The sequence below is a fragment of the Octopus bimaculoides genome, chromosome 16 (genome assembly GCF_046866305.1).
Source record: "Octopus bimaculoides isolate indiv1 chromosome 16, ASM4686630v1, whole genome shotgun sequence".
NCBI lineage: Eukaryota > Metazoa > Mollusca > Cephalopoda > Octopoda > Octopodidae > Octopus > Octopus bimaculoides.
In genome coordinates, this window is record NC_142943.1 from 45,252,876 (window position 1) to 45,265,615 (window position 12,740).

At 36.5% G+C, this 12,740-nt stretch overlaps 1 protein-coding gene across 1 annotated transcript in view; it reads right to left on the bottom strand.

Annotated features, from left to right (window-relative positions):
• Nucleotides 1-12,740, bottom strand: part of LOC106868970 (phosphoenolpyruvate carboxykinase, cytosolic [GTP]) — a 56,670-nt gene that overhangs the window by 19,734 nt on the left and 24,196 nt on the right. Inside the window, exon 2 of the mRNA XM_052974159.2 lies at nt 1,970-2,233. Within this exon, the coding sequence (XP_052830119.1) occupies nt 1,970-2,233 (264 nt within the window). The remainder of the gene's footprint in view (nt 1-1,969; nt 2,234-12,740) is intronic.

A 12,740-nucleotide genomic window follows, 5' to 3' on the forward strand; every position in this document is an offset into this window, starting at 1 on the left:
TATATATATAATTACCACATCTACAGAAACATACATTTTTTATAAATATATATATTCTTTTATTCATTTCAGTCATTTGACTGCGGCTATGCTGGAGCACCACCTTGTTTCCATACTGGCATGGCTTGGATGATTTAACTGGAACTGACAAGGCCAGGGGCAGCATCAGGCTCCATTGTTTGTTCTGTCACGATTTTTACAGCTGGATAATAGCAATACCAGTGCTAGGGCTTCTTTCAGTTTCTTCCTACCTTCACAAGGCTTTGATCGGCAAAGGGCTCTAGTAGAAGATACTTGCCCAAGGTACCATGCAGTAGGACTGAACCTGAAACCATGTGTGTAGCAAGTGAATTTCTTAACCTCAAGGCTATGCCTGTACCTATCATATCGTTCTTGCCTTTTCAACAGTATGTGTTGCTATTTCAACAAACATTAAGTTGTATTTTAAAAAGAAACGGAACACTATATTCACTTGAACTTCATACTAGTCTTTCTGGTTTATATTTAATCATTCAACTGTTAATATTTATCTAATTCAACTTTCAAACAACCTATTTAACTTTAGAAAACACAGACATTGCAATAAAAGTGCATCATATAAGCACTTCATAGTTGAGTGATGGAGTCACATTGTTAAAATAATTGTGGCTTAAATCAGTGAGATATTACTGGGTCATATTAGTGCAATATTACAGGTGATATCAGTACAATTTTACCGGATTAGATAGGAGTGGCAGAATTGTTAGAGCATCAAGAAAACAAATACCCTGCAGTATTTGTTTCAGCTAATTACATTCTGAGTTCAAATTCAACTGCAGTCAACTTTACCTTTTGTACTTTTGAGGCTGATTAAATAAATTACTGGTTTAATACTAACCCTCTGAGGTTTCTTTCTTCTGTCTCTTCTATCATTATTACAAAGGCCTGTGCTCCATCTATTTCCCCACCACCACAACCAGCTCAATTCATTTTCCCTAGTCCTTCCTTCCCAGAACTGATATAAACTTTGGGGAATTCTTATCCTCTCCAGGTTTACCTCACGGACACCAACTATGTGTTAATGGTGAATGTAAATCACATTAATCTTACCAGTCTGGAGGAGAGGAGAACAATCACATTAATCCCATAAGTCTGGAAAAGAGGATCATCAACCTCATCAGTCTGTGAGAAGAGTTCAATCACAACAACCTCACCAGTTAGACGATGAGGGTCATCGGTCACACCAATCTCATCAGCCAGGAAGGGTAATATCAATCATATCATTCACTAGTCTGGAGAAGGGATCATCAGTCGCATCAACTCACCAGTCTGAGAGATGGACCCACCAGTTACAATAATCTCATCAATCAGAGTGAAGGGGACTACTGAGCATATCACTTGCAAAAATCTGGGATTATTGATCACATCAATCTCACCAGTCTAGAGAAGGGTTTGAATGGACACTGTCTAACCTCAGTCATCATCATCATCATCATCATAACTACTGCCGCTGTTGCCACCACCACCACTTTATGTCCATTCTCCCAAGCTAGCAAGGTTTAGACAAAAACTATGCCCTAGTAAGAATTGAACTCACAACCTTCAACTTACTTTGTTATACTTGCTTATGAGACTCACATGATAATTACTTACATTATTTACATTTGATGGATATTTGTCCTCATCTTGTTTGTTGTTAACACATTTCGGCTGATGTACTTTCAAGCCTTCATCAGGTGTTCTGGGGAGAATTTCGAACCTGGGTTCTCATTCCTAATAATGTTATTATTATTATTATTATTATTATTATTATTAGGGTCACTGCCTGGAATCGAACTCAGAATCTTGGGGTTAGTAGCCCGCGCTCTTAACCACTATGCCATATGCCCGTGGATGGAGGCTGGAATCAAATATAGGACTGTAATTATCTACAGTACAAATGAAATCAGTGACTAAATCATAGTAAAAAAACAAAAAAAAAAAAACATACCAGTTTTCATATTTGTGAAGTTTACTAATGACATTGTCTTTCTGTAGAATGTATAAGAGAAGTTCATTTTCTTGTTCTGAGCCATCACAGATGTGGATATTGTCTGGTTTAGTGATCTTAGCAGTTTCCTCAACAAAGGTCTTTACAGCCGGGGCTAGTTTATTGATGTTTCCATAGATGACACTGTAGTTTTGAACCACTTTAGGGTACAAAGGAGCAGATTTTTGAGAAAGAGCAGACAAAAGTGTCTTCCCACGGACAACCCTGAAATTAAACAGAGAAATACATAAGCATGACAATTCAACTTTCACTTTATACATCATATATACATACATACATAGTTTTTATTACTGAATAACTTTCCTAATGCCAACTACTTTACAGTGTGTACAGAATACACAAAACTAAAGAACCCCCTTGACTGAGTAAGAGTATACTAAAGAGTAAAGCAATTTTATACAATGTGTGAAGAGGTTGGTGTATGACTGAGGATGGGAAGATGTTTGTTGCTGTAGAGGAGGCATGGACAAGACATGCCTCACCAATTACAAGAGTTCTTCAACACACATGAATTCTGGTCGAACAGACCTACAATTAAAGACATGCCAAGCATGACCTTCATGTCATTTTTTTAGTTTCTAGAACCACATTATCTAATGTACCCTTTCATCGTTAATAAAGTATAGCGCAATTTGAGGGAGATTTGGGTGCTGTTTTTAACAGGTTGAATGACAGGTACCCATCCTGATACACAACATAACCCTATACCCACTCCTAACACTACATATAACACACACTCCATAAAATATAACAACATATTCATCTAAAGGAGCTTCTATGTGGCATCTCAACTTGCTAGAAAACTACATCAATTTACACTAATCTTCATTAAAAGAAGATCACATTTAATAATACAGTCCATTGTACACACATACCTATGCAAAAATATGATGTAAAAAAGATAAAACGTTCATGAGAAGAACACATTCTACTGTGTGTTCTTATTGGGAATGACCAAGGGCTAAACAACAACAGACACACATGACAGATAAAATATACACACTAGACAAAACACACACACACACACACACACACACTCTACACCATATATAAACATGCACAGATTTGTTAAATACAAAATATAAAGAAGAAAAATAAAGTCCAAAATGATTTAGATAATAAAAAAGTCCAAAATTATGTTAAATTAGCCAACAGTTAATGCGTTTTTTCTAAATTACCCAGTAAATGAGGAAATACCCCCCCCCCCCCTTCTTCCCAATAAATTACATTTTTGTACTTTTACCACTATGGATTGTAATGAGTCACTGACGAAAATGTTTTGATTTCAACTCTAAGCAACAACACTACCACCATCACCACCACCAGTCTTTAAACGTTTGCCAAAAACAGTAAGTTTTTACTAAAAGCAACTTGACTAAATGGAGTGAGTCAAGCTTTATGTTATATTAAAGAAACAGTGGGGATTAGATGAGGAGGAGGAGGAGGAGGGGAAGGCTAATGAAAGCAATTTTCTTGTTCTTTTTGGAAAAACAAAAAGGCAAACAGCCAAAGAACATTAAATCACCCATAACATCTTCAGAATTAAAAAATAAATGATAAATAAAAATAAAAAGGTATCCATTACATTATGGAATGTGACCAAAGTTTTCTCTGAGACATTTAAAAAGATATACCTCGTTCAGAGATTTATTATTATTTAAAAAGATGTTTTCTCTCTATCATCTGGGATCAGCCCATTTTAAAAGGCTGCAACCGAAGAAAAGCAGTGTTCACTCATTCATTGATCTACCAAATAGAAATAACCATCTCTACCCCCACTGAACGATATAAAACACGAAGAATACCCATCCTTCAAAATTGGTACTCTAACATGGTCTTGACCAGTGTTTCTCAACCATTTTTCTTTTTTTACCTATAAACCCTTTTGATTCCTGTTTCACTTAAATGGACCCTTATAGCCATTTGATGTTTAAAAAAACCCTGTTATATTTTTATAATTACATATTATTAGGAATGGTATAAAAAAAATTGTTAAAATATTTTGTGAATTGTAGAAGTGTAATCAATTTAGTGCAGATAAATTTTAACAACAAAATCTTATATGGACCCCTAAGAGCCATACAGACCCTGGCTGAAAAGCACCAGTCTAGACTATGATGATAAAAAAAAAAAAAAAAAGAAATGAACCAAATAAAAATGATCGACAGTGTGGTCCAATATGGGGCAATAAAGTAAGGGATGTCTTTGACCATAGATCTGTTTGATTACTGAAACATGACACCAACAGGTTTTTCCCCCTTTCATCCCCTCTTGATTTTTTCTTTCATCTCACTGTCACCAATTTCTCTTCCTCTCTTCATTTCTTTCTTTCTCCCTCTCTCAGCTTATTACTGTTTCTAAACACTCCTTGTCTATGTATGCATGCTCCTGTTGTTTTGTCCCCCCCCCCCTCCATCAGTTGCAGCCGGCCACTCAGAAGACATACAGGATGTAAAACTCTGCTATGTTCTCTTTGCCATCATTTCTCTTCTGATGAAGAATTCTTTCTGAAACGATGGATGCTCTATTATCCATAGCAATTCCACTGTATTCCTTCTGTCACCCTTCCCATATAATACAAATCTTGCCAACAAAGATTGCCACCAGTTACCTTGGAATCTGTTTCATCATTGCTATCATTGTTGTCATCATTATCACTTTAACACCCACTTTTTCCATGCTGGCATGGGTTGGATGGCTTGAAAAGAACTGGTAAGGCCAGTGAAGCTCAAGTTTTTTTCAATCGCAAAATATGCATTTTTTAAAAGGAAGTAAAAAATCTGAAAATCAGGTATAATAATGTAGCCTTCCTGTCTTATTGCTTTGAAGGTATGATGTTGTGGAGAGAAAAAATTGGAGAAAAATGTTACAGAGGTTTAAAAATCGAAAAAACTGAGTATTTTTAGCCAATAGCGAGACAGAAATTTTCTGTGTTTAGCAGAACAGTGTCAACTTTAAGGTTGTACCCTGTGAAATTTATAGTTTAGCGTCTGACCTGTTCATTGTAGGTCTCTAAATAAACAGAAATACCTAATAAAATCAACATGCATCATCTTACTATTTCTTTTGTCTCTTCATTGATTGTATGTTTTTATCATATTTTAAAATTCGTCATATTAATATATTTGTCTGCATGTGTTTACTTTGTGCGTACTTCAGTATTATGTATACCTGCCATGTTTTTATGTACATCATTAATATATTAGTACATGTGTGTGTGTGTGAAAAGGGGGCATCTGTCTTCAAAATCCAAAGTTGAGTAATGTTTTCATGCTTGGATTTGTAAACTACGATAAGAATAACAGTCAACAAAGAATTTGTCCGAAGCAAAAGAATACCTGTATCTTGTATGTTTTTACATGCAGAATCAAAAAGTAATGTCAAATTATTTGTATCACCCACAGTTTCTCTGTTCCATGATATCCCTCTCAGTTCTTGTTATGTGGGCTAAATTTCAGTTAAGCTGTTGAAATGTGAAGCTAACGGTTTAAGAAATACTCCTAATTAAAAGTTTTATAAACAGAATTAACCTCGTGAAATCCTAAATCCAGCAATCTGAGTCAATGAGTCTCAAAAATATATGAAATGAAAAATACTAACACACAGAAGCACAGAAAAATGTAATATACTAACACAAAAAAAAATTAAAACAAAACACGCAGGTGAGAAGAATCAAGTGAGAAAAATCAACATAGACAACAGCAGCACAGACAACAGTGAACCACAACACAGCATGCGGTTGTCATGGTAACAAGCTGCTAATGCCATGCTGTCTGTTGATTGGCTAAAATTACCCAAATTTCCCAATTTTAATTCCAAATAACATTAGGTTCTTTAATTTACAAGATAAAGTAATTGGTTGATCGTAATCAAAATTCAGAGTTGCATTGATACACCAAAATTGAAAGCAATCTGAGCAAAATTAAGTGGGGCTCATTTTACGAATGAGGAAGACTAGATCTGCCAGGGGCTACACTTGGTCCTATAGTCTGTTTTGGCTTGGTTTCTAAGGCTGGAAGCCCTTCCTAATGCCAACCACTCCACAAAGTGTACTGGATGCTTTTTATGTGGCACCATCATCAGTACTTTCTAAGTGGCGCCAGCACCAGTACTTTCACATGGTACCAAAACCCACACCAAAGCTTTTTACGTGGCACCTTGGTTTTAGGATCTCAATTTTGTTGTGGTAGGCAGGTCTTCTCAAGTATAGCAATGCGCCTCTTACCTCAACTCCCTGTCGTTTCCTTTGTAAGGTTCAAGAAATACATACATACATACATACATACATACATACATATATGCTCATTTATCTTGTATTATTTTGAAGTCGAATGTCTTTGATCACTAAAGTACCCTGTATCTACATTTGAAGTTGTATCTATATTCTAAAATGGAGTTTGTACCCTGCAATCTAAATATGTAACAAGCTCTGTAAAGGCCTCTTCAGTTATTACTATCTCTAACCTGAGAAAGATAAAATTTAAAATCTCATATAACCCTAGGTCAGATCTTATCCGGAAGATATGAGGGCAACAGCAATCCAGATGTGACTATCCTGACCCCTTTATCTCCAGACAGTGTACCTATACCTACATTCTTTTAATTATTATATATCTGAAGTATTATGTAAATACCAGTCCTGCTAGAGATGAATATTTCATTGCTATATATACATTCAGTAGTAGCAGCAGCAGGTACAAAAGAAGAGAGTCCTCAATAACAAGGAAACAAATTGTACATTGAGAAATATTTAATTTACTCTAAGTGTTAAGTAAGTTGTGCTAAATTTCTCAATTACACACACAAATACATACATACAAATATGTGTGTGTGTGTATGTACTGAACACAAGGTGTATTAGAAATCTTGGATTTAAAGAAGTTAAATTATAATTTCTTTCAAAGCTTTTGTTGTAAAGCTGTAAACAGATATAAATGTATTTTGTTATTCTCTTTGTACTGAGAAAAATAAAGGAGATTGCCCTGACATGTTTTCCAATTTGCTGGACACTCATCAGAGAGGAAACACCCTCTCATCATTCTATCCATGAAAACTACATAATAATTTGTTGACAGCATGATTAAATAATTATGCATAAAAATGTATATCAAATAAGTCTAAACTAGTTCGATTAAAATTTTGAAGGATTTATAGCAAAATGTTCATGCTTTCCACATCTGTTGTTCCATAGTAGTCATGGTTTAGATTGGATGGGGACTTATTTGAGACAGGATTTTGTGGTTGATGCTCTTTCTGTAGCTAACCCTTACCCATTTTTCAAGTAAGGGATCTTTTTCTCATTTCACAGGTCTACAAATGAACAGAGCAACTGGTCTTAATGTTGACATGGAACTGGTGACAAGCTGTTGAATATCAACATTCATACATACATACTCACACAGATATGCATATCTAAAATGCACATACAAATGATTACTACACATGCATACGTGTATCATCATCATCATCATCATCATCATTATTACCATCTTTTAATATCTGTCTTCCATGTTGGTATAGGCCTGATTGTTTGACAAGATCCAATGAGCCAAACTACTTGTTAGTTACCAATGTCTGTTTTGGTATGGTTTCTATGGTTGGATGCCCTTGCTAATGGTAACCACTTTACAGAGTGCAATGTGTGCTTTTTTAGTAACATTGGCAAATATGAGGTTACCAAGTAACTTGCAAGATGAAGAAAAAATCCTAGACCGAGTGGGGTTGTAATATAGAGGGAGGTAGCATTATGTGAGATGTTGAGAGGCTAAAGTATGATGAAGAGACAGGTACAAGTATGTGTCTTATTACAGAAGGATGCATGGCAACTTTGCATTATATAAGAGTGAGCGAAAGTAGCTGGGAAGAAAGTAGAGATATTGGTGGATGTGGTCTTGGAGCTTAATGTCAAGGTACAACAAAGAGTATAAGGGAGGATATGGACTAAGGATGGGGAAATAGTTCAAAAAGAAGAGGTGATAAGTGGCAGCAGAAGATGTGGGGGCAAGCAGCAGTGTAATAAACAAATGTATAAAAAAATTATTACATGCAAACATGTTATTACATGTAAACAGAACACAAGTACTCTAAAGAACAACAGGAACACTATCAACATGTTGAGTGTTGCATTACTGATATCCATTCTTCTGTGTGCATCCATGTGAAAGATTGCCTTTTACCAAGACTAGGCTACCTAACCCCAAGGTATAGTTCTTACTGGTATCTTAGTGATCTAAAATAATTAGAAAGTGTGTGTGTATGGTTCTACCCCAGCCCTCTTTATCCAAAAATTAATCTGTTATCTTCTGAAGAGATTGAAAAGGTGACACAGTCAGAAATATTAAGACATTAGATTAGATAATTGTTGAAGGATGTCTAATGAAGGAGGGTGAGAGAGAAAGAGAGAGAGAGAGAGAGAGAGAGAGAGAGAGAGAGAGAGAGAGAGAGAGAAGACAAAATGGAGATGATAGGAAGGGTCGTAGGAAGAGAAGGAGAGAAGTAAAGAGGGGGGAGCAGTAGTGAGACCTAAAGAGAATCGGAGAGAGAAATATCAAAGTTCAAGTAACCAAAAAAATATTACAATAACATGAACAACAACCACAACAATATTCTCAACAACAACATGTTTACAGAAATAATAAAAACTATTTTGCTTATTTTAAAAGAAATATCTTTGAAATTAAGACCAGACAAGTTTAACAAAGGTCAAAGGGTTTGACAAGGTCATATGACAAATGTTTGATATTTGGGGATGAAAAAATTTCATTTTTATAAAATTATAAAAGAAAAAAGAAAAACTTGAGTAAAGGGAAGTAACTAAAATAGACCACTAGCATGAATGAAGTATACAAAAATATTCTTAGCTGAACGTTGCCATCTAATTGGAGAAACAAAACAAATGCCTAGTAATAATCATTAATGTTTCTTGAAGAAGATGATGGTTGTAATGATTATGATAGTGGTAGTGATGATGATGCTGGTAGAGATAATGAAAGTGGCAGTCGTGGTGGTGATGTTGATGACAATGGTGGTTGTGATAGTGTTGGGTGATGATGGTTGTAGTAGAGGTGATGAAATATTCAACAAATATGTCACAATACAGTTTTAAACATTTCAGTATCATTCACACAGTTGCTTTTAGAAACACACACATTTACACATCACAAACAAATACACACATATACATGCACAAACATGCATAGCTACATACTTAAAAGTACACATACACATATGTTCATGAACTATAAAACTAATAACAAACCAAAATTACAAAAAAGATAAGCGTAAATTTATTGTTTTGTTTTATTTTTACATATGTGTGTGTATACAAGAATATACAAGAATAAGGGCAGAGAATCGTCAATTAATAATAGAATTAATAATTAACAATTTTGCCAAGTAGTTCAGTATGAAAAAAAACCTTCATCGGTAAAACTACTTATCATCATAAATATACAGGGATTAGCAATTGAGTTGCTTCTCCAACATACTGAAAATTTAGAAATAGCAGTCAAAGAACTACTGATTCCAAACTACAAATTTTTCTCTAAAGCGGATGGCGATATTTATGGCACACATAGAACAAAAAACCGGAGGGAAAAGTGTAAACAAACCAAGTATGTTCATGTTACGTGCTAGTGGTAATGTAATGCAGTACAACCTGTTGCTTGGTCAATGCAGTGGTGACTAAACTAGCAACTCTACCAAGCCTGCAGGGTGAAAACCAAACCTGTCAAACTGCAGACAAACTCAGTAGAGTTAACAGCCACTGAACAGGCACACCGAGCAAACTGCTTAGTGGCAGTTCTGCCTGCCTTTACGTTCTGAATTCAAATACTGCAGAGGTTGACGTGGCGTTTCTCCTTCCTTTTGGGGGGGGGGGGTTGATAAAATAAGTACCAGCTGAGTACTGGGGGGGGGGGGGAGTTGATGAAATCGACTGTCCCTCTCCTCACAAAATTTCAGGCCTTGTGCCAATCGTAGAAAGGACATATATATATTTATCTTCTCATGTCTGAATGGAGATGAATGTGTTAAATATGATTGTACACAAATATATATAAAGAAGGCGGTGAGCAGGCAGATGCGTTAGCACGTCGGCGAAATGCTTAGCGGTATTTTATCTGTTGCAACGTTCTGAGTTCAAATTCCGCCGAGGTCGACTTTGCCTTTCATCCTTTCAGGGTCGATTAAATAAGTACCAGTTACGCACTGGGGTCGATATAATCGACTTAATCCGTTTGTTTGTCCCCTCTGTATGTAGCCCCTTGTGGGTAGTAAAGAAATAACACAAATATATATATATATATCTCATCATCATCATTTAACATCTGTTGTCCATGCTGTATACACACACCCACACACAGAGGAGAGCACATAAGTGCAAAACAAGGTGCAAAAAATAGTACTCAAATATCTAAGGTAGAGTAATGTGCTTTCATGAAAGCTGCAAAATTATCGCAAAACTGTTACTCAGCGTTTCACATTCCTGTTCATCAGACATTTGCGATGAAAACTCTGACAAATGGGAACATGACACTCTGAGCTTTTGTGATAATTTTTCAGCTTAATAAAAGTTTATATATGTATATATATACCATCATCATCATCATTTAACATCTGCTTTCCATGCTGGCATGGGTTGGACGGTTTGACTGGGGACTGATGAACCAGATGGCAGCACCAGGCTCCAATCTGATTTGGCAGAGTTTCTTCAGCTGGATGCTCTTCCTAACGCCAACCACTCTGAGAGTGTAGTGGGTGCTTTTATGTGCCACCGGCATGAGGGCCAGTCAGGTGGTACTGGCAACGGCCATGCTCAAATGGTGTTTTTACGTGTCACCTGCACAGGAGCCAGTCCAGCGGCACTGGCAATGCCCTCGCTAGAATGTTGTTTTCCATGTACCAATGTCACAAGTGCCAGTAAGGTGACGCTGGTAACGATCATGCTTGAATGGTGCTTTTTACGTGCCACTGGCGCGGGGGCCAGTCAATGGCCCTGGCAATGATCACGCTCGGATGGTGCTCTTAGCGCTCCAGTAGCATGGATGCCAGTCATGCGGTGCTGTCATCGAATTTGATTTCGATTTCACTTGCCTCAACAGGTCTTCACAAGCAGAGTTTCGTGTCCAATGAAAGAAAGGTACGCCTAAGCGGGCTGGTTACACCACTGACATAGGCCACGGGTTATGGTTTCAGGATCCACAGTCTTCACCTATCAATTCCACTTGGAAGACATTAACAGGCCTGAGACTCCATGAGAAGATATGAACTTTCGATCACGTGGTTAAGAAGTGAACTCATAGTCACACATCACTCTCTACCAATATATATATATATATATATATATATATATACATATATATATATATATATATATATGCATGTGTGTGTGTGTGTGTGTGTATGAAATATGTGTGTTCATCTTTGTCTCCTCCCCCAATGCTTGACAACCAGTGTTGGTTTGTTTATGTTCCCACAACTATTCATAACTATGCTGTTGAGCAAAAAGAGAGAAGAGACAAAATAAGTACCAGGCTTTCAAAAGATAAGTTCTGAGACTGATTTATTTGACTAAAACTCTTGAAGGTGTTGCCCCAGCATGGCCACAGCCCAATGACTGAGACAAGCAAAAGAGAAAAGATATGCTAGAACTACATAACAGTGCCCGTATTGGTGCCACATAAAAGCACCCATGCCGATGTCACATAACAGTGCCCATGCTGGTGCCACATAAAAGCACCCATGCCGATGTCACGTAACAGTGCCCATGCTGGTGCCACATAAAAGCACCCATGCCGATGTCACGTAACAGTGCCCATGCTGGTGCCACATAAAAGCACCCATGCCGATGTCACGTAACAGTGCCTGTGCTGGTGTCACGTAAAAGTGCCCATGTCAGTGTTACATTTGGAAAGGCATCCAACCAAAGAAACCATGCCAAAACTGAAAAATGGAGCCCAGGAAGCCCTCCAGCTGGCTAACTCCTCACAAACCAACAACTCATGACAGCATAGAAAACATGTTAAAAGATGATGATGTGAGTGTCTTTATTTGTCTCCTCTCCTTACTGTCTGACAACTGGTGTTAGTTTGTTTAAGTCCTCATAACTTAGTTGTTTGGCAAAAGGAACCAACAAAATAAGAACAAGACTTAAAAAAAAGAAAATGTTAGTACTGTGATTGATTTGTTCAACTAAAAAAAAAGCCTTTCAAGTAGTGCCCTAGTATGGCAACAGTGCAATGATAGAAAAAGAAAAAAGAACAAAATATGTGTGTACTGACATGCATATTTAAATGTATAATAAATACATGAAGACATACAAGAATTTTTGTAATATCTCACTGTCATGCATTCATCCCACCCATACTAACATGGATAAAATAGATATAAAATAAACAAATGAACACACATACACACATACTACTTTTCACAAATCCATGTCTACACACACACATACTACACATATACTCATAGACGTTCATTTTCGCAAACATATTAGTAACACCAACAAACACCCACAACCAACACATACATAGATAAAATAAAGCAACCTAAATCAAAATAAGACAAAGGAATAGAATTGTGTAAACAAGTGTGTGTGTGTGTGTTTAAGTTGTTTTTTTAGCTCAATAAGATAAACAAGTTTGTCTCGTGCCCAAAATGAATCATAAAAACATGTTACTATTTGCAATGAAAACTGATATTTATTTCA